Source organism: Hibiscus syriacus, unplaced genomic scaffold, assembly GCF_006381635.1.
Source record: "Hibiscus syriacus cultivar Baekdansim isolate YM2019G1 unplaced genomic scaffold, ASM638163v2 tig00000778_pilon, whole genome shotgun sequence".
In the NCBI taxonomy this organism is placed as follows: domain Eukaryota; kingdom Viridiplantae; phylum Streptophyta; class Magnoliopsida; order Malvales; family Malvaceae; genus Hibiscus; species Hibiscus syriacus.
In genome coordinates, this window is record NW_024061825.1 from 1,908,854 (window position 1) to 1,931,822 (window position 22,969).

At 33.3% G+C, this 22,969-nt stretch overlaps 2 protein-coding genes across 2 annotated transcripts in view; both read left to right on the plus strand.

Annotated features, from left to right (window-relative positions):
* Positions 1-3,057: 3,057 nt before the first annotated feature.
* LOC120114910 (WRKY transcription factor 23-like) overlaps positions 3,058-22,969 on the plus strand; it is a 32,696-nt gene continuing 12,784 nt past the window's right edge. Inside the window, exons 1-3 of the mRNA XM_039135688.1 lie at positions 3,058-3,652; positions 3,743-3,886; positions 4,089-4,547. Of these exons, the coding sequence (XP_038991619.1) occupies positions 3,135-3,652; positions 3,743-3,886; positions 4,089-4,547 (1,121 nt within the window). The 5' untranslated portion in view covers positions 3,058-3,134. The remainder of the gene's footprint in view (positions 3,653-3,742; positions 3,887-4,088; positions 4,548-22,969) is intronic.
* Positions 12,837-14,125, plus strand: LOC120114922 (peroxidase 40-like). Its single transcript, XM_039135695.1, has 4 exons — positions 12,837-13,101; positions 13,179-13,370; positions 13,488-13,653; positions 13,731-14,125. The coding sequence occupies exons 1-4, from the start codon at positions 12,865-12,867 to the stop codon at positions 14,123-14,125; spliced, it is 990 nt and encodes a 329-aa protein (XP_038991626.1). The 5' UTR covers positions 12,837-12,864.

Genomic DNA, 22,969 nt, shown 5'->3' on the forward strand with positions numbered 1-22,969 from the left:
TAATTTTTAGAATAGACTTTGGGAAGCAATGCCCAACAATAACTCAACATTAATTATCTTCTTTTGTTTTTTTACTCAGTCGGTGATCGATGTGTCCTACCTACGGGGTTTCGTCGTGTGATTCCATAACCAAGCGCCCAAACTCATCCGTGTTCTTCACGCTCCTACCTAGTCCAATCTTTTTTTTACTTGTTACATACATAATTCAATCTTGCTTATAATGTTACTCTTTAGTATTTATTAAAAAAATGGTGAGAAATGTCATAGCTTATTTGCGCTATAAATTTAATTTATGTTCTCTTAGTTAAATATTTTTAAAACATTAACGTATATATTATATCATCATTTACAACACCCTCTTCCCGATAAAAATTACTTTATTCGTGGTAAATTTATGTTAAATTTTAGAAGAAAAAAATAGTTATATTAGAGAAATGCAATAAATTTTGAGTCTTAAATACATATGTATCTCATATCAATAATTTGTTGGTCAAAGTAATTAAATAATAATAGTAGTAAAGAAAGCGGTATTTCTTGAGTTCGAGCAAAATTATGTTTGATATACACATATTGTTAATAACTAAAAATATTCTAAACATATATTATATTTTAATCACTCCAGATTATCCAAAAATAATAATAGTAATTTAAAGTGTATTAGAAGTCCTTTTATTATATTTAAATGCTTATTTAGTTCTTTGGTTTTTAGTCATTTTATTATACTTAGAAGTTTATAGTAGTCATTGTAATGTTAAAAAACACTTAGTTCATGTACATTTGAAAAGTGAATACTTTGGTTTAAAATTTTAAAGTTGTGGTTTTGGCTTAAATATTTCAGCTTAAACATTCTTTTAACTCTGTCAAATTTTATAATTGAATAAATTGACTTCTCTTAAAAAAAGAGCAATTTATTCGATGTGTATTTTGAAAGAGAATAAATAAAAATGATCTAGGAAGATACTACTTTGTAGTTAAAGGAATCGTTGTTGTTCTTAGAGGTCACGGGTTTGAGCACCAGCGGCTGCAACAGGGTGATTGAACGTTCATTGTCAAATGATTAAGAGTATTTAGAACATATACTACTTTGTAATCATCTTAGCTTAATAAAAAAAGAAATGATCTATGAAGATAATGATCTTTTATTTCAGTACATGACACGTCTAATTATGAATGGATAGTTTTTTTAATAAAGTAAAATTTAAAATTTAATGATATTTTATAATACTATTTTTATAATTTTGTAAATTTCAATGAAATTTTAAATATATTTTTTTATTTTTGTATTGTATTTTTTTTTATTAAACCTACATCTCACTCCATATCTACAAATTCTAAGAAAATTCTATGTACTCTTTTTACAATTAAATATTTTTAATGTTTTGATTTGTAATTGCAATATTACGTAAGTGAAGATAAAAAAATAGAGTTAGAATAGTAATAATTTTACATTTAGATTTCACAAGTAATTTTATGTAAAAAAATCCATAAAAAATATTTTGAGAGTGATTAATTTGCTCAAACTCAAAACTAAAGGGTTCTAAAGAGTACTTATTTAAGCTAACAAATAATAACTAAAATGTTAACTTTTCATACACATAAGAACTAAAACAAACTTTTAGGTATAATACATGGACTTCATACCCATAAGATTTGATGCTTAGATGATAATTTTACAAAATGGGTCAATTGAAATGGTGAATTCTTCTTTGTCACACACATAAATTTTTTTAAAAATAATCATAAATTTTAAATTATATTTGTTTATGAGTTAGGTTGGGTTAAGTTTGATTCTATAACAATAATATTTTATATTTAGATTTGAATTTGATCTTAATCAGAAATTATTTTATTAGTTATACATTAGTGTGACATGTTAAAAATATATCCTAATATTTATATTTATATATTTTTATAGTTATAAATATTTTTCTATTATTATAACTGAATTTAGGTAGGACCAAACCTATTAAATTGGATAAATAATTCATACCATGAACAAGTCCAATTTAGAGTTTTTATATATGGTTTCATAATTAAGAGAAATTATACCAATCTTTTAGGGATAACGCCACAAAAACAAGGAAACTCACTATGAAAAGACATAGAAATTTAAATGATAATTAATACATTTATATTTTCATATAATTTTTAAATAAAATAAATTTTTATTTAAAGATCAAAATAATATATAAATTTATATATAAATCTTATTTCACATCGTTTTTAATAATTTTATTAAATTATTTTTTTATAAATATATATCTTTTACATAAACTATTTCTAGTTTTTGATGTTGTCAAATATAATTTTAGTTAATCCTTTGGGGGAAAAATTAAAAAGTTAAAACGACGAACCGCGAAAAGAACTAAAAAGGACATAGCCCCGCTTCACACACAACCGGTTCAACCGGTTAACAATACGCGTACGCAAATGTGGACCCAAACAACGAGAGGGCGGTCTAAAATCAATAAATGCCCTCGATATATTTATCTTAATTTTAAAAAAAATACGATTAAGAGAAACAAAATTTAATTCGAATTAAAAAGTTGATTTTTTATTTAATTTAACGTTAAATTTTTTTATCAGAATCTTTTATAAATTAAAAGAATTTAAATTATATTATAAGATTAAAAAATTAAAATTCTTTAATAATTAGAGAATTAGTTCTTAAGTACAAGTCGAGTCTATATGAAGAAATATATATATATATAAATGATTATAAAACATCGATTGACTTAGAATTAATTAGTACTATAATATTATAAAATATAATTAAATTTAAATAAAACTGAAATAATTTAATTTAATAGGACTCAAAATTTATAAATTTTAATATTAAAAAAGTAAATAAAATTTAAACTATAAAATATAATTGGACAACTCGATTAACTCAAAATTTTTTTTAATGGAGTAATTAGCCTTGTATGGCTGTTCATAATTAACCGGCAAGTGTCGATCAGCTTCTTCCCCAAAAAAAAAGAATAAAAAAATCCAAGCTGTTCTCCAATTTCTAGGAGAGAAAAAAATCCATTCACATTTAACACTTGAAAAGAAACAAGCAAATGCAACACTCCTCCCATTTTCTCCTTCTTTTTTCAGTTCAATAAAAGGCAAGAGAATATGTGAATAATTGAATGGAGAAGAAGCAAGAGAATCCCATGGAGAATATGATATTTCCCAACGAAATTCCGCCGCCAGCCTTCGGTGGTGGTGGTGGTGGTGGTGGAAGCATCTTTGACATGGCGGGAACATCATGTGAAGCTGCTGGTGGTGGTGATAAGTGGGGATCATCATTAGGTTTCATGGATTTGCTAGGAATCCATCAAGATTTTGTCGCTCCTTCTTTATTCGATTCTTTCATTCAGTCTCCGATGCTCCCACCACCATCGTCGGCTGAGCTTGCTGCAGTGTTTAACCACCGCCGCCGCCGCCACGATTTAGTATTAAACGAGCTCGACAATAACACCAAGCACCTCCACCAGGGAAGCCTCTTGTCTCCGGAGACTTCCGCCGCGCCGGAATCTTCAGAGGTCTTGAACAACCCGGCAACACCAAACTCTTCTTCCATCTGTTCTTTTTCCAATGAACAACCCGCAAATGATAAGCAGAACAAAACTGGGGATCATGATGATGAAGACAAAACAAAGAAACCGTAAGCTTTTTTGATCTCCTTTAAGCCATGTATTATATATATATATACACTTTTTGATTGTTTTTTGAAGTAAAATTTTGATGGGTTTAGGTTGAAACCCAAAAAGAAGAATCAAAAGAAGCAGAGGGAACCAATATTTGCCTTCATGACCAAGAGTGAAATAGATCACTTAGATGATGGCTATAGATGGAGAAAGTATGGTCAAAAAGCTGTGAAGAACAGCTCTTATCCCAGGTATATATATACATATATATATATATATATATATATATATATATATATATATATATATATATATATATATATATATATATATATATTGAAGTCTAATATAAAATCTATGAATCAACTTTCGGTTTAATTATTATGTCATTTTTTGAATATGTTCCTTGGTTTAATTGTGGGAATTTAATATATGATTGGGAAAAAAAAACAGGAGCTATTATCGTTGCACTACCGCAGGGTGTGGGGTAAAGAAGAGATTCGAGAGATCGTCTGACGATCCGACTACCGTCGTGACGACGTACGAAGGCCAGCATATTCATCCGTGTCCGATAATGCCTCGAGGAGCCATTGGATTTGCTGTCGATTCCTCGAGTTTCGGTGCTCCGTCTTTCGTTGTTCCTCAACCTCAGTATCTACACCACAACCATCATCATCAGCAGCAGCAGCAGCAGCAACAATTACAACCCTATATATACACATCATCTCCTTCATTGAATATTACCACAATGAGCTCAAACTTGATCCATAATCCCTCGTTCAATGGTTTCTTCCAAGAGAAACCTCGTTTTAACAATCCGAATCCTTCAGCTCTAGCACTTAGAGACCATGGCCTTCTTCAAGATATTGTTCACACACCAATGAGGAGAGAGGCAAAGGAAGAAGATGATCAGTAGGAAGAAAAAAATGAGGATTTTAATCAGTTATGTGCTTAGCACCGGGAATGTAGTTTTCTAACTTGCTTATTCATATGTTAATTAATCATCTCTGTAAAATAATCAGATTTGTACTTTGGGTTTTCTTGTGGCTATTCTTTGTATGTAGAGAAGTATTCAATCATGGAGATATTGGGTTTTTATTACTTTTTTGTTTCCTTTTCCAATGTGTGCACCCATGCATATTGATGGGGATATAGATTAGGGTTAGGGTTTTTCTTATGGGAAAAAAGTAGATATTTATTGCAATGGGAGAAGATCAAATTGTTTAACTTTATGGGGAAAAAAGGGGGGGGGTGGCATTTCTACAATAATGAATGTAGGAGACGATAGGCCAATGAAATGTTTCTATAAAGTTGAAGATGATTTACCAATAATTTGTATATGGTCATATATACGTATGTATAAAGATATTGTATTTGTTGATCATATATATATAAGATATAGAACAATCCTATTTACATGCATTCCTTTGGATATCATTTAAAAGAATATTTCATATGGCATATATTCTTGTTGGAAATAAGTTATGCACGCACTAGCATTTTCTATATAGGTGTGTATGTATGTATATTAATGTGTAATGTATTTGTATTATATATAGATATAACTCAAGGAATTGCACTATATATATATATATATTAGTATTTTTTATGTTTGTTTTATGATTTATGTTTAGGGTTTATAACTGTCCTTCCCAATAATATACCATCTCAAAGGTTCGAATATGGGGTTTTCCCTTTATGAGTGCAACATGTCTTACCATTACACTCAGCATTATTGGCACATAACATGGTATTGTAATTGAAAAACAATCGATATTAATGTAATTTTTTAATATTGAATATTACAAATAGCGAAATATCTCAAATCAAAGGATAAACAAAACAGTTCCTCTATTATTCGGACTTAATTTGATTCACCTGTGGATACATTTATAATCTAATAAATTTTTATACAATACTTTTTCTAATAATAACAACTGAGTTTCATTGATAATGAAATGAATCAAAATTATAACGTATCAAAATATAGAGAGAATTGGGTCGACCAACATCAAAACCCAATAACATTTATAAAAACTATTTGTCTCAGTCGGATGACGACCAACATCAAAACCTAATAATCTTTATAAAAACATTATATATATATATATATATCACTTTTAATATTATAAAGTTTTTATAATATGGATGTTCATTCTTAAGGGATAGGATTTCTTTTATATTTTTTTTCCTCTTTTGCCTCGTGTTTATGAACACTTCCTTAATTGGTGGGCTCAATAGGGTTCGCTCAGACATTGTTGGAAAGTTAAAAAGATAGAAAGCTAAGTCTTGTTTGTTTCCCAAGAAAAAAAGGAAACTTTCTAATGCAACCACTATAATTAATCGAACTAGAAAGGTAGGAAAGAAAAAAAAAAGTTTCTCATATTCTGTATGCATGCCAAAGATATTTCAATTCGAATACAGTTTAACATATTTATTCAGTTAAGAGATTAAGGTAAGCTCGAATATATGTATATATATAATCTTGGAATTAAATAAAGAAAAAAAAGAAGGTATATTAATTTCTGTAGAGACATATGGGGTTGTATACATGTAGATGAGGTTGAGCATCCAATCTTGTCATCCCATTTTTAAAATAAAAAATTATATATTTCAGAAGAATAAATTTGAGTTGTCTTTTTGAATTTTGAGCACTTAGATGCTATCTTGAGTTGTAAGGGATCAAAATTTCTAAAACAAAAGGTGATCATTATTAATTTTTATAACTATAAATTCAATCATTTATACATTTCTATCTTATTAAAATTCTAATTCAATTTATCATATATATTTTGAGATATTTAAACATTCATACCATGTTTTTTTAAACAATGGCACTGGGATTTTATTAATATTGAAAGGAATTAAAATTACAACGCATTACAATATAGAGAAAATTTTGGAGTCACCAAAATACTCATACAAAAGTAAAATATTCAATTTAAAGATACGAAGAAAAATAAAATCTTCCATTGAGAATGACGACCAACATCAAAACCCAATAACCTTCATAAAACTCATTGTCTCTGTCGAATAAGACGTGAAATCACCATTTTCATTTTCATCATCATTATTAGTATCACTATATTATTATAATTAATATATTATTATTATTAAATATCTACACCAAAACACGAAAAGTTACAAGGCCCAAAATTAAATTGCCCAATGTTGGAAAGCCTAGTACAGCTAAGGTTTGCATTTTTGCCATCCGCGCCGTTGGATCTCTCCCAGATCCAACAATCCAGATGCACTCCCAGCTAGGGTTTCACCCTAACCAAGTCTGTTGCATCCGCTTCACGTACCCACACACGAGCCATTTCGACTGCCACGTGCTCCTCCACAAGCCACACACCCTAGCCCTCTTACGTCCCCGAGGTATGCTACTGTCGTCTTTAGTTACGGTGGTAACTAGAAACGACCAAACGTGCCTCGAGGTAAAACATTTTTACCCCTCTTCCATCAAGTATCAAAAAGATTTAGGACGTTTGGGGCCATCTTTTGGCCTTCCTGGCCACCACGAACGGTGACCAGAGCACAAAGGAGTGGAGACCAAGAAGAAAATCGGTGAGAAGTTGAGAGAGAATCGATTCTCTCTCCTCAGATGGTTGGGAAAGTTAAAAAATGAATTAGGGTTAAGTTAATTAGGGATTAGGGTTTTTTATATAAAGGAAAATGGGAAATTTTGTTTAGTCCCCCAAAGTCTCGCGATTTTTTACAAGTTGGTCACCTGTGAGGACCGAATTTGATATTTACCGCTTTCCAATTGTATTAATCTTGTTATTTTCCCATTTTTTTTGTGTTGTATAATTTTGGCTTAATTTCATTTATGCCCTCCCTGTTTCAGCGTGTTTTTGCACTTGGGTCCCGAAGTCTATTTGTCATTTATTCATTCGATTTTGATTTTATTTTTAATTTAGTCACTTTATTTTAATTGAATGCTTTATTTCATTTTTAATCCTCCATGATTTAATATTATTTCAATTTAATCCCTTGCATGTTAATTTGTTAGATTTTAATTTAAGCATATGTTAGGTTATTTCTTTCTTGTATTTGATTTATTTAATTGTTTCTAGATATTTAAATTTGCATGACTAATTTATGTTTTTTTCCATTTAATTTAATTAGTTTGTTTATTTTATTTTTTGCTTACATTTAACTCATCCATTTGTTTTTTATATTTAAATTTGTATGATCGATTTACTTTTTTTTTACTTTAATTAGCATTTTTTAATTGACCTTCGATTAGGATCTTCCATGTAACCCCCTAGACCCGGCCTATGCGTTTCGACTAAGTCTAGTGGATCACATTATAATTATTAAAGACATTTTTTGCAACCGTTATTCCATCAATATAAAATCACATTATAAATAACATGAAATTATAAACAATTTATACTATCAAAATCCAACTCGTAAATATAGTACAAATAAATAATAATTTAATTTAAAACATGTCTTCAAATTCAAAATCACAATAAACCGAGCAGTAGTAGCAAAAGTGTTATCATTCTAAAATCCGATATTTTAAAATAAGGTCCATGTCACCAAAATAAAGTCAACTTGCCAGATAAAAACATTACAATCTGATTTACTTCAAGAGATATGTTGATCCTCCAAGTGCTCGAACCAAAGTATCTACCCAACAGTATCTGAAAGGGGGAAAACATTTTCAAAAGGTGAGCTAGGCTCAGTGTGTCCCAACATTTCCATAAAATCACAATAGGTACAAATCATAGTCCAATAATCTCACAAATTCGTAAAAGAGTTTAACTTTTTGAAAATCATAGTTTAAACCCTTTTCTGGTACACCATCAGTAGTTCCCAAAATTATTTTCCATATAGCTTACTTTATGCACATAGCAAAAAGAAAGCCGACTTAAGGATAGGCTCTGAAGCTTGTATCCTTAAGCCCAAGTCAATAAGTCCATATAGCTTACCCTAAGCACACAGCAAAGGAAAGCCGACCTAATGAAACATCTTGGGGCCCTCAAGAGTCACATTAAGCCCAGTTAGCTTGATCAGAGCTATTCCATCGTATTTCAATTCCAAAATTCAATTGCACCGTGACATAAATTCCATAAATCCAAAAGCATGGTAATCATATACCATTTCAAAACAAAAATTAGATAGCAGCCATATTCCATAAATTGTCACATTAAATTGGTGCATCCATAAAACAATAGCCAATGAATTCGGTGTACCACGTATTAAAACCAATAAAACAGTTCAATAACAAGTAGGGAACACACCTCGACAATAGATTCAAATAACAAATCTACTGATTGTTGGTTTCACCACGCTCTGCTACAGTTTTCGAACGGGTGAATACTGGCACACGTGGTTTAACTGATCTAGAAGAGCTGGGTCGAGCTGTCGAACGATCCGGAGAGTCTCTTGTACCTTCAAACAATAATATTTATCAGTCTCAAATCCTATTTAATTGTTCAAAGCTAAACTTCTTAAGTATATACGCATTTTTCGGGTTTGACTATCAATTTGAGGTATTTTGAGTCTGAATTTGGCCAAACGAATTGCGGAATCGGAATCAGGGCGTCGAAAAACATAAAGTATGACTTTTCAAAAATTCAAATTCTTGGTCAAAGTCAAAGTCAACCACTTTGACCGTAGATTTGGAGACCTTCGGATTCGAATTTGACAAAACGGACCACGGAAACGGATTCGGCACGTCGAAAACTATCAGGATAGGTATACTCGGAAAAGATTAACGGTCGTTTAATGCTCGGTCAAAGCCATTTTAAGTTTTGGTCAAAGAAAGTTAACGGTCAACGGTCAACGGTCGGGTCGGGTCGGGTCAACGGTCGGGTCGGGTCAGACCGGTCAAACCGGTTCAGACCGGTCAAATCGGTTCGAACCGGTTGAAACCGGTCAAACCGATCAGAACCGGTTTCCAGCAGCCACTCGCCCTGCAGCGGCGCGTGTGGCGCGTGAGGCGTCCTCCGGGGCCCTAAAAATCCCGGAAAAATTTCTAAAAATTATTTTGAGCGATTTCAAGATACTTACAACGATCGGTTCAAATTTTTGAACGGCAGAGAGCTCGATTTCAAATCGGCCGAATCTTTGACTGCACCACCTCCTCACGCGCCGCCATCTACGGCGGACAAGGTTGACACCGGTGAACTCGGAACGGCACAAGGAACTCGATGGTGCGGGAGGTGTCGTAAACGGAGCAACGATCAGCGGTGAATTTAAGATTTCCTCGGCGATAGAGCTAACAAAACCGTCGCTACTTTGACTGGAAATTCCCGACGTTTGGCCGCGTTTCGCTTCAATTAATTTGAAGGGTTTGTTCCTCGCTCGATGATGAACACAACGGTGGGTTTAAAACGATGATCGGAATTTGGACGGCATCGAAATCGGAGTTGGAAATTGCGTATGGGAAAGGAAAATTGGGAGCATTTTGGTTCTGAAAATCAGAACCAAATGTACGCTTATAATCAAAGCTGCCGATAGTTTTAGGGTAAATTCAAGGCTTGGTCCTTGGATTTCCTTCACTTCTAAAATGGCCTATAAACTCTCATAAATTTTGATTTAGTCATCAACAATTTACCAATTTTCACAATTAACCTCTAAAATTTCAATTAAATATTATTTTGTAAATATTCGGGTTGTTACATTCCAATACATAACTTGATTTAGTAATTAGGGTTTCACTTTAGTTCTAATTAGGAAACAATTTGATTCGAGGTTTCGCATAAAATGCCAGATTACTCGAGTCGATTGTTCGAATCCATAAATTGTTAATCATTAACTAATTTTTAAAGTCTACCTAGTTTAATTCCTTAATAGTTAATTAGAACAATTAGTAGAGCCTTTTTAGATTAGTCCCTAGACTTTAGAGTTTTCACATTTTAGTCCTTAAACTTTTAATTATAATTTTAAATTAACATAATCAATTAGGTTAACAATTAGAGCCTACACCTTAGGTTTAATTTCATCTTAGTCTTTTACTTATGGGATGATTCGATTTGAGTTTCCACAAGAAAATGCTCGATTGCTCAAATCAATTATCCGATTCAATCATTGGTTTATAGAATCAGCTAGGGTTAATATTAGAGACTCGTTTTAGGTTTAGTCATCCATATTCTTTAATTACATAATTTGACAACTGTAGGTAGGAAACCCCTTAAATCACTCATCTAGTAAAATTAGGCTTTTAAATCGATTGTTTGATTGCATTTTTTAAAAAAACCGAGGCAATGTTCATTCATTTAGGATATCAATTGTATACTTCTCGCTATAATGGTCAGGGGACGACTACTAGTGATTCCCGTAATGAGTCGACATCCTTTTCAAGACTGCATCATTATTTCTTAAAATAAAGACAATGTCCGGTTAGTGGGCATAATAGTTGATCTCCCGCATTCATGCTAGGGGTAAACACTATTGACTTAAATAAACGAACATCCTTTTCAATTGTATATCTATAGTATTTTTTTATTAAATAAAGTTCGAACTTAAGATTTCCAAATTTTTTTTAAAAAATAGGGTAATCAACCATGTACAAATTTTTGGGCTCTGTGGGAGTGCTAATCCTTCCCCACGCGTAACTGACTCCCAAACCTAATTTCTAGTTTTCGTAGACCCAAATTCTGTATTTTTATAAAATAAAAGTGTTTTATTGAAATTACACGATTTTATGGTGTTTTAATCACACCTTAAATGGTTGGTGGCTACTCCTTACATTTCAAGATTTTTTCAAAGAAAAACCCTTAAGTCGTACTAGTTTTTCCCCATATGGACGAAAAACGGTGACGACAAGATGCTTTATGAAGTAATAAATGAGTGGTGAGCAAATTAAATAATCTGGCAAGCTGCTTCACTACATAATTCTGATTACATCAACAAACAATATTTTACCAAAAGAGATAAACTGACTATACGTAATCAACGACAAACCAATCAGAAAATAAATGTCGTGAACTCGTGATGATTTTTGTGCGAGAAGAAAAACGGTCACAAATAAAAATCGTGCCATAGAGAAAAACGTGTCACAATGATAGATATTTTTATTCAAAATTAAAAAGACTTAAGAAAAAGAAAAAAAAAGACATAATATAAAAAACAAGAGAATTAATAATCACCGACGATCAAAAACTAACATTATTAATGTCGTCGTCAGCTAAACAAAAAAAAGAAAAAAAGAAAAAGACTACTCAAGTTATTTTAAATTTTGTATTTATGTTGGTGTTTGATACTTATTTAAAAGTATTGATGTTTAAAGTTTTATTTTTTTTAACTTTTTGTTTGTTTGATTGTTTAAGAAGACGATACTGTTACTGATATTTTATTATAACCTTCATTATTTTTTTAATAATTTTATTTTATTCTTTTCTTTCACTTTTAGAATTTTGTAATCTTTTTTTTTTGTATATATTTAAAGCTATTTTCTTATTTTTTTTTTAATTTTTTTCACTTTTAGAACTCTGTAATCTTATATATATATATTGAAAATTTTGTTATTTTATTTAATAATTACACACCATCAACGCATCATACTTTTCTATTAGTTTGATGTGATTCTAAAGTAGTATTTATTTAAAATATTTTTTAATTTATATAATTCCTCGTATTCAAGTTATTTAAAAATAATATTTTTTATCTGAAACCACTCAATAAATTTAATTCATCGCATATTCAAATATTGTTACATGAGCTGTTTTGAATATTTCCTTAGACCTTAGCCACACTGCTGCTGGACATGATGAGGACTGAAAAACAAAAGATTCTCAGTTAACTTTTCTGGGTTCAGTTCGAAGCCCAACACTACTAACTCAAAAATGACACATTTCCCTAAGTTTTTCTTTTATCAGCGATTTAAATAGCGGTCTACTATCATAATAATGATTATTATATAATAATAATAATATTGTCGTCCGAAGTCCTTATTGTACGACTACGGTACCCTTAGCGACCACAATAACATTTGTTATATCTGCAATCATGATAACCTCATCACAATAAAAAAAAAAACCATAATCGCAACCACAACTTGAATCCATGCTTTTTGATAGTTCAAAATCTTCAATCTGCAGGAGCACATGGTGTTAGGTATCATATTGTTACTCTAATGACGAATACACAAACTTGACCCCGTCCATCGCTTGACTGCTTCTTCATTCAAAATTTCAACCACTCCTTATATATATATATATGTGTGTGTGTGACCCGTAAGTTGCAGTCTGTAAGTGTTAAAAAGAGTAGAAAGATGACCAGGTGTTTGATTTTATGTCTATGCATGGTAATGCTTTCCATTACTGTGGCTCGCGCCATGAACGAAACATGCGTCGACGACATTACCATAGTGTTGCAGATCGACTTGTATCGAAACAGCTGCCCCGAGGCCGAATCCATCATCTTCTCCTTCGTCGAAAATGCAGTGTCCCAAGATGCTAGAATGGCGGCTTCGTTGCTTCGTCTCCATTTCCACGATTGCTTTGTTAATGCAAGTCACTCTTTAGGTTGTCCTACTATAACATGTGTATATATATGTGATTGGTGTTGGTTGTTGTGGCTTTGCAGGGTTGTGATGGTTCGGTGTTGTTGGATGATACCGAGGATTTCGTCGGCGAGAAAACCGCACCGCCAAACTTGAATTCGCTGAGGGGATTTGAAGTTATCGACGCTATTAAATCGGAGCTCGAATCTGTCTGCCCTCAGACTGTTTCTTGTGCGGATATTCTTGCAACTGCTGCCAGAGACTCCGTTGCTATTGTGAGTTCATGCATGTTGCAAACACATAAGAGAACTTTTTTAGATACAGAAAACATCTATGTCGAATATATTCGTATCTAACATGTATCCGTGTCGAACATATATTCGAGTATTCAGTCAGGGGGACCAAGTTGGGAAGTGGAAATGGGGAGAAAAGACAGCTTGGGTGCTAGTAAAGAAGCAGCAGCAAACAACATTCCAGGCCCAAATTCGACAGTGCCAACACTTGTCACCAAGTTCCAAAACGTTGGCCTCTCATTAAGTGACATGATTGTGCTTTCTGGTACTGTGTTTTTTCTTACATGTCTCAGATGTTTTAAAGTGCATAAATGAGCATGAAACCATTGGCATTTGTTGCAGGTGCACACACGCTGGGGATGGCTCGATGTTCGACTTTCAGCGCGCGGCTTCAGGGCTCGAATGGCCCGGATATCAACGTCGATTTCGTTCAAAACCTGCATCAACTGTGCTCTCAAACGGACGGGAACACAAGGCTCGCACAGCTCGATCTGGTCAGCCCCGCGACATTCGACAACCAATATTATGTTAACCTTCTTTCTGGGGAGGGATTGCTGCCGTCCGACCAGGTGCTCGTCACGGATGATTATCAAACTCGACAACTGGTACTCTCCTATGCCGAGGACCCTTTGGCCTTCTTCGAGGACTTCAAGGATTCGATGCTGAAAATGGGAAGCTTAGGGGTACTGACCGGGACAGATGGCCAGATTCGGAAGAATTGCCGTGTTGTTAATTAATTAACTCCATTGTCGTCCGACTCGACTTAACTGGACCATAAAATTTTACTGACGTAGTTATCGTTCAAGTGCATGTTTAGCAGCTGTAGTAAGTAGTAACCTAATATATTTGACTTTATTATAAAGTTAAAATCAATTAAATTAAATTTGAAGTTAAAATCAATTAAATTAAATTTGACTAAATTAATCAAACCATTCCGTAAGTCATCAAAAGAAAAATTATTTTCTTTTAAATGTAAAAACCCAAAATTGTCTGTATTATTTTAATGACTTTGGAACCCTTTTAAATATCATAAATGATAATTTAGTTTTTAAATATAATAGACACAAATATTTACAATTAATACGATCTATCTAATAAATTCATCAAACGATCTTAGTAGTTAAAAGAAAAGAAGTGTTGTTATCGTTAAAAGTCTAGGATTTAAACAACTACATCTTCAGGATGTGACTATCAATGGCTAAACTATACTACTCAAACTCTACCTCAAAGTTTCAAATAATGGACACTAATTTAAACATAGTAAAGTATAGCATGCAATGAACCAACTAATCATCATATTCATCATGGCATTAACATCATTATCATAACCATCAAGCAAAAGTGGGGGTGTGTGGGTACAATATAACGTGTAGAGCTTAAGTTTGATCATAGTAACAAAAAAAAAACAAGTGTAAACATGTGCTTAACATCTATCCCATATACATGCCACTTTCGACTTCGTATAACAAAAGAGAAGTCATTACTAAGTTTCCGCTTGCGGTGATTGCTTAGGACGTTGCAATTTCAAAATCTACTATCGAATGCCACGATCAACCTACGCTTAAAAAACAATCACAAGCTGAATTCCAACTCAATTGTGATTAAATAAAGTAAATGACAACAATAAAAAACATCATAAATTATAAATGACATATATATTGAGCTATAAGCATGTTACCATCAATTGAAATCAATGTTGTACATAGTAATTTCACTCATGAATTACCAATTATAACTTATATAAACATGAAACCCGAAGTGAACTATAAAGAACAACACGATGCACAAGTGTGTCATGATACACTAATGTTCCATGATGCAACTGCTAAGATTCGATGGCATGACACATATACCCTATGACCCTAATTAGTTAACATGAGAAAATTTATTGCATTTCTCATCCAAAATTCATAGAATATCATGTATGAACATCATGATTCATATGAAATTCATACTTGCACTATCATATTTTTATTTTGTATGAAGCAAAAGGAAGCGTGATAAAAAGTAAACCATCATTACCCATTGAAGCAAACCCAATTAATAGCCTTCGTAATCATCATCATCATAATCATCAGCATCAGCATCGTCATCGTCATCCCAATCCCAATCCCAAACTTCCAATTCCTTGCCCAATTCGAAGCTAATATAAGCATCAACACAAGCATACTGGACCTGTTCTAAAGAAAGCCAATAAGTATCCCAAGCACTGAGACCAATCCTTTGAGGCTTCATAACTCCACCGGTACCCAAAATATACTCAGCCAGCTTCTCCATCGACAACTGCCGGCTAAACCCATGTCTATCGGCGGCAACATCACGAGCATCGATGAGCCTCGAAACCGAGAGCCTATGGTTCGACCAATACAGCTTTTCTTCGTCGCTGTGGTTCCAAACACCGACGAAAGTGATGGTGGGATCTTCCAAGAAGCGACGGAGATATAAGGGCACGGTGTTTGTGTGGAGGAGTTGGAAGATTAGGCATTGGCGTCCGATACAGAGCTGGAGAGTGGCTGCCGGAGGAGGAGTAGTAGAAGAGAATGCGTTCCATTGAACGCCGAGGCCGACGACGAGCTTGTGGCGGCGGGAACGGTGGACGGAAAGGACTCTGTAAAGCCAGTCGCGGACAACGGCAGGGGTAGCGGTTACGGTGGTTGTGATGGGGGTCGAGAAGAAATTTACGGTGAAAGTCCTGAAACTGTATGGGTTCGGGTCGTAATGGCGGGAGATGGTGATGTAGTCGTCGTTCATGGCGGATTTGGGCGGTTTTGAAGTCTATGAAATGGGTTTTAGATCGAAAATCTGGGAAAGGACACGATTGAGGAGAAATTTGCTAAATTTTATCGTTTTAAATCATGCGTTTATAGTCGATGACTCAAACACATAATGAAAATTTTGACTTGTATTTGCATAAATGATCATTTTGAATTTTATTTTTTTTTAGTACATTATATTTATCAACATTTCAATTTAAGTCAAAATAACATTTATTGGATGAAAATTATTAGCTAACTAATGGTTAACACATTATTGATGTGTTATTTTCATATATATTTAATTGCTAACATAGAATATGTCATGTCATCTGAAATAATGATGTAATATGTATCGTATCTTTCAAAATGATAATATGACATATACTTATTATATAAAGTTATGGTGTGACGTATACCTTGTCATTCGAGGTTATGGTGTGGCACATGATATATCAATAATTAAACAAATAGAAATAATACGTCAGTAACATATATTGATTATTAGTCGATTAATAATTTTTATCTAATATAAACTATTTTAACCAAATATTAAACATTAGCTGTTATAATATTTTAAAAAAATATAAATCAAAGTAACTATATGTACAAATATTAAGAGCTAATTTTGTCACGGCCTTTTCACTTATGTAAAAGGATTCCATTTGAGTCAGTTTAGCATTAGAAATAAGAAAAATAATAGTCGTATAACACTTAAGAAATTTGGATCAAATGGAAAAATATAAGGACTAAAAACTTGAATGAAATTAAAATTTGAGACGGTAATAAGGAAGATAATTGGTCAATAGATGAGCGACAACGAGTAAATAGGTGATGGTTAGAAGTGAGTAAAACTTGACTCTACCTAAGGAATTTATTTTTAATTTTGAGTTATTTATGTTTGTTGGAAAAATAGATTGCTGCAAAACGAGGTATTAACACTGACTAAAAATAATAAATAAAATATTTTTAATAGAATGATAATCGTGTCGTGGAAATCCACTGCTTAGAAGCGAATTCGTCCCGATGTGTGTAATCGCTACAATGGACAAATGGTCCCCCGAGGTAACACGGCTCTCAAAATTTCGTACACACGAAAGATGGAGTGAACTTAGTGGTATTGCTCTTCTCTCAACTCAAACAACACTCAAAAGAGAAAGAGTATTTCAAAGCAAATGTCATTTGCTTAGGATGTATCTCAAAAAGAGAAAAATTGCTCACTATTTATAGGCTAAATAGTGAGGGAAAAATCATCATTTCAAACACACAATTTAATTCTATTAAAATAGAATTAAATATCATTATGTAATGAGTTATATTTTTTTAGCATTAACCAACAATCTCCACTAATACGAAATAATTCTTTCGTAAAAATGAGAGCATTGAAGTTAAAACTCGAGAAGAGCAATAACGAGATTAATTGCTTAAGCCCTAATGAATGTGTCTTGAACTAGTACATAGTGATGATGAGTAATTCTACTCTTAGATAAGTGAATGAATCTTGAACTTTCTAATATTAGGGTGAACTCATAACACACAACTAATCCCTTCATCCACAGAAGTATGTGATGTTTCTACAAAGAGTATATACAAGAGTATATATATGTGTAGCCCTGTTTCTTAGTATTATAGTAAGTGTATTAGAAAAATGACCCAACATTTTTCATAGAAGATGGCTAATTCTTCTTACTTACATAGGTTATTTCATCAAGTTTATCTCCACATAAACAACCCGAAATCGGGCTATGAAATAATTAAGAGCTTTTACAACAACTCATCCTCACAACAGGTAAGGTGAATTTCTTCAAGTTCATTTATAAATGAACCATCCAAACTCTGTGATTAGAAATCATTAAGGATAAATATCCAACCTCATTAATCGATGAATTCAATATGTCATTCTCACTAGGAACACCCAAACTTTTGGGTTTGAATTCATTAAAAGTTTTAAATAAAAATCATCATCTCTAGCGGTAAGTCATAAAGTCCTCTGCGATTAGGACTACACACTCAACACTGGGTTATGAACTTATTAAGAATATATATTCAACCAAAAATCAGTAAATTAAAAAGTCTTTCTCACTAAGGTCACCCAAAGCTTAGACTATGAATTTATTAAGAGCAATTAAGCTCATTTTGTTCATGTAAATTATTCATCATAGGGATAGGAAAATAAAAATGTGCACTATGAGTCTTTTCATGACTTCGTTTGACTACATTGAACTTAGATAACTAAGTTGGGTATCCACCATGAATTCCTCAACCAATGGGCTTTAGACTCATCCCCTCGATGAATCAAGAACCAGTTTTTTACTTTAACCTTTAGTAAGCGGATATACTAGATTCTTCTCTGACTTTAATAATCCTTTTAAGGCACCCTACATTACTAAATTTTAAGATATAAATAAATCCTTAAGTGTCTTAGATAAAGTGTAAACAAATTTTCTTGTACATTTACTCATTCATACTCATTCATTCTTGAGTAAAGTTCGTTATTAGTTTTAACCACAAAACTTTACTTTAACCTTTAATAAGCGGATATACTAGATTCTTCTCTGACTTTAATAATCCTTTTAAGGCACCCTACATTACTAAATTTTAAGATATAAATAAATCCTTAAGTGTCTTAAATAAAGTGTAAACAAATTTTCTTGTACATTTACTCATTCATACTCATTCATACTTGAGTAAAGTTCGTTATTAGTTTTAAACACAAAACTATACTTTAACAAACCAGAGCTAATCAATGACATGCAACCCAAGTGCTTGAATTCAACAAAAGAATTTGGAAAAGTCGTCGACCAAACATAATTGATAAGAACCCTATCTAACTTTTGAGCCAAAAACTGGCTATCTTACAGTCGGAACTGTCTTTCGGATGAGCCCCGAATTGAGCTTCGACTTGGATTAAATGAATTGGAGTCGCCATCGACCATTTAGTCGAACTCGAAGGCCTTTTGGTCACAGATAACCCTTCTAACCTTGAGTTATGCTGTAAATGATGTGCCCTCGAAGCTGAGTGTAATCGAACTCGAGGGTCTTCGGTTGGCAGATAACCCTTCTTGACTTAAGTTATGTTACAAATGATGTGCCTTGGAGATGAACGTAATCGAACTCAAAGGCCTTTGGTGGGCACGATTCCCTTCGTCGTAAAGTTGAAACCGTGGATGGCCCATTCGTTGTGAAGTTGAGCCTCGAATTGGATATTCTTCGTCGTGAAGTTGAAATTGACTCTGAAACTGGAAAGTTGTTTGTTGATAGTCAATCTCCCCTTCGCTGTAAAGTTGAGCTTGTGTTGTCTCGAGTCCAATATCCTTCGCTGTGAAGTTGAAATTGACTCTGAATGAAACTGAAAAGTTGTCTGTTGACAGTCAGTCGCCCATTCGCTATGAAGTTGAGCTTGTGTTGTCTCGAGTCATATATTCTTCGTTGTGAAGTTGAAATTGACTCTGAATGAAACTGAAAAGTTGTTTGTTGACAGTTAGTCACCCCTTCGCTGTGAAGTTGAGCTTGTGTTGTCTCGAGTCCAATATCCTTCGCTGCGAAATTGAAATTGATTCTGAATGAAAAAGTTGTTTGTTGACAGTCAGTCGCCCCTTCGCTGTGAAGTTGAGCTTGTGTTGTCTCGAGTTCAATATCCTTCGCTGTGAAGTTGAAATTGACTCTGAATGAAACTGAAAAGTTTGTTTGTTGACCGTCAGTCGCCCCTTCGTTGTGAAGTTGAGCAACCACCATCAATTTCCGAATGCACTTTTTGAATCGATTATCTTTCATCTTGAAGTTGAAATTTGACTCTAAAAGCTGTAAAAAAAAATATGTGTACTAAAAATGATAAATGTGATGCTCTTAAGTGTGTCTAAGATGCATGCAACATGAATTAATTCTGTTTTATCTCTTGGATGGAGCCTCATTTTTGTCTGCTGGTCTTGTCGTTGGAATCGACCATGCCCCATTTCAAGCTTTGGCTTTACAGACCTTTCATATTTGAGACTGTCCTGTTTGAAAATATTTTTCTCATTTTTCTTGTTTTAGGAGGGAAAATGATAAAAATTCTGTAAAATATTGTTTGCAATTGAATCAAATTATAAACATGAGTTCAAAGTATATCAAAGGAATCGATAGCTCTTTTAATGCTTTCAGAGTTACAGCTCTTTGACAAATGTTCAAATGGATGAGTTGGCTTTAGGTTGACCTAAGGTTTCAGCCATAAAAAGGTCATTTTTTTGTTATTGCAACGTGCTTTTTTTTGGTTTGGCATTTTAATTGGGTGCGAAAAAAATGACGCAACTAGCATGATCAATTACTAGATATTTTATTTCGGTCCTCTGAAATCTTCTATTTGTTTAAGCCTCGTAAGCTCCTCTAACAAAGGTAGTGCAGAAATATCGATCTAAAAATGAAATTCCTGAGTGCTCGTGTGAAGTTGACTATAACAGGTGTTCCTTAACTCCCTTAGTCCATCATTACCGAAAATTTCTTGCTTAGATAAATTTGATTTAATTTGTCGTTATCTGGCTAGCTGAATCCATAAAGCCAGGGCGTTTAACCAATTGCTTTAGAGGGACAACTTAACATTATAATCAGTTTTATCAAGTTAACTGAAGGGTTCATCTCATCACAAAGTCTTCGGTCGGACAATAGCAGTGGAGCAAACACCGAATTTCCAAGTGTTAGAGCAATGTCATGGTTTAAACGTAATCTACTCATAAGGCCAAGGCTTTCAAGTTTCCTCTATAACCAATTGCCTTAGTGGAATAGCTCAACTTTACGGATTTAATTTCTTAAGTTTGTCAAGAAGAACCTGTTATAGTCTAGGTGTTGTTGAAAGTCATGGAATCTCATTTTTAGAGTTCAATTTCCAAGCAACTGACCTAAACTAGATTTACCTACTCGACTATTCCATCTGTAAAGATAATGATCATCATTGAACGCCTTAAATAAAAAGTATAGTAATGTTATATGCAAAATGATGTCCCATGTTGTCTGTACCTTATGAAAGGAAAAGGTTATATTGGTTTATTACAAGAGCAGGGTACGGTGTTTGAGTGCATATTCTGGGTAAAGTCAAATTCCTTATTTTAAATCATGTTATTTCGTCAAAGATCTGTAACTTTGAACCATTTACAGAGTTTTTTAATTCAGATGATATTCAAAGAATTGCAAGTTTGCAAATGTGATTCATTACTTAACGTCTTTAAAGTAACATAAATTTATTTAAAAGTCCTTACAAAAACTTGAGAAAAAAAATGAAAAACAAATTCAAACAGAATACCTCAAATGATGAAATGATCTTCCTCACTTGGATGCCCCCAAGTTATTGAAGTCGATCCAGTTCTGGTTACGCATATTCTGCACGAATCTCTTGAATGCGTAACAATTCTCAATTGTGTGCTCTGGGACACCGCCGTGATATTCACAATGAGCATTCTCGTCATACCACTTGGGGTATGGGGACTTCATGGTTTCCACCAGGTATCGTGACAATACATGGGTGTCAAGAAGTTGCTAGTAAAGCTCTTTGTATGTCCTGGGAATATAATCAAAATATTCTCATTTTTATGAGACATGTTAATGTAATAAAAAAGAAAAATAATGCGAAATGTGCAGGATTACATGATGCATGCAATGTTCGAGGCATTGATCAAAAAATGTATCTGTTATTAGAAATAATCCTTATTGGAGGAAAAATTGTTTTATCTTTTAAGAGACAAAAATATTCTGATAGCTTCTGACATGTTGATTAGTCTTCTACCTTCGTCTGTCACTGGTTAAATAACCTGTCGAACCGCTTTGGCTTCTCTGGATAAACCGTGCAAATGTTGAGTTGCTTTTTGTACTGGCCCAAGAAGTCTCGAATGGTTGCATCTCTGGCATTTATCTTTTGTTGAACCTGTTCCCAACGAATACATCATTGGAGCCCTCAATTGATAGGAACTATGTGAAGTTCATTTGTCTGTTTCTTGAATTCGTCAGCAAGGGTCTCCAATTTCAGCTATCGTTTTGCCATTGTTGTCTTTGAAGGGACTCCCTTCATCTTGCCCCTGCAACCTCTGCCAGACAGTTCTTCAAAGATAGACTTTCATTGTGCTTGATGTAGACCCGGTTCATTCTGAGTCCTTTATAATGCAGCAGAGTGATACACTCTTCAATTGTGGGTACAACGTCTTCTGGATTGAATGCGACACATAATCGCCTTGTAGATTGTCCTCTGTATTTTCATCTCTTGTATTACAACCTATTTGTCCATTAATGCAGATTATTCATGTTTAACAAATACATTTTTGGTGGATCAACACCTCTTTTAAATGATGCAAGTGATGAAAATAAAATAAAATGAAAATGAAAAGAGTTAGTGAGGTTAAAATAATAAAAAATAATCATGAAAACTAAAAGTCATACCCTACATGATGTGTACTCCATATGCTTTAATTTCTACCCGGACATGATCTCTATCCCGCATGCTAATTTCAAACAAATCCTAACCGTATATTTGTCTAGTTTGGATGCTTTGAACATAAAGTAAGGCAGAAAACAAAGCAGCATAGGGTTTGGAATGAGGTTTTGGGGTGAGCTCTAATTCCTTGTACTCTCCCGGTTTAGGTTCTAAAAAAGGTACTCGAGTTCTCCTTGCTGGTGCCCCCTTGAGCTTGCCAGACCCTTAGTCCTAAGCCCATCACAAGCTTATGTGGACTAAGTTAAACTCGAGAGGATACATTCCCTTATGCTCATACGGAGAATATATTCACACAAAGACATAAGGTATATGAATCCCGAAGGTTACTTGCTAGGCCCATACGGAGAATAAATTCCCACGAAGGCGTCGCTTTC

What these genes read in the sequence shown, in the direction of transcription:
- LOC120114922 (XM_039135695.1), top strand. Translation starts at nt 12,865, where the DNA reads ATGACCAGGTGTTTGATTTTATGTCTATGCATGGTAATGCTTTCCATT. An exon ending in TCCACGATTGCTTTGTTAAT is followed by an intron (nt 13,102 to 13,178) that starts GCAAGTCACTCT and finishes GTGGCTTTGCAG; the next exon opens with GGTTGTGATGGTTCGGTGTT. An exon ending in CCAGAGACTCCGTTGCTATT is followed by an intron (nt 13,371 to 13,487) that starts GTGAGTTCATGC and finishes TCGAGTATTCAG; the next exon opens with TCAGGGGGACCAAGTTGGGA.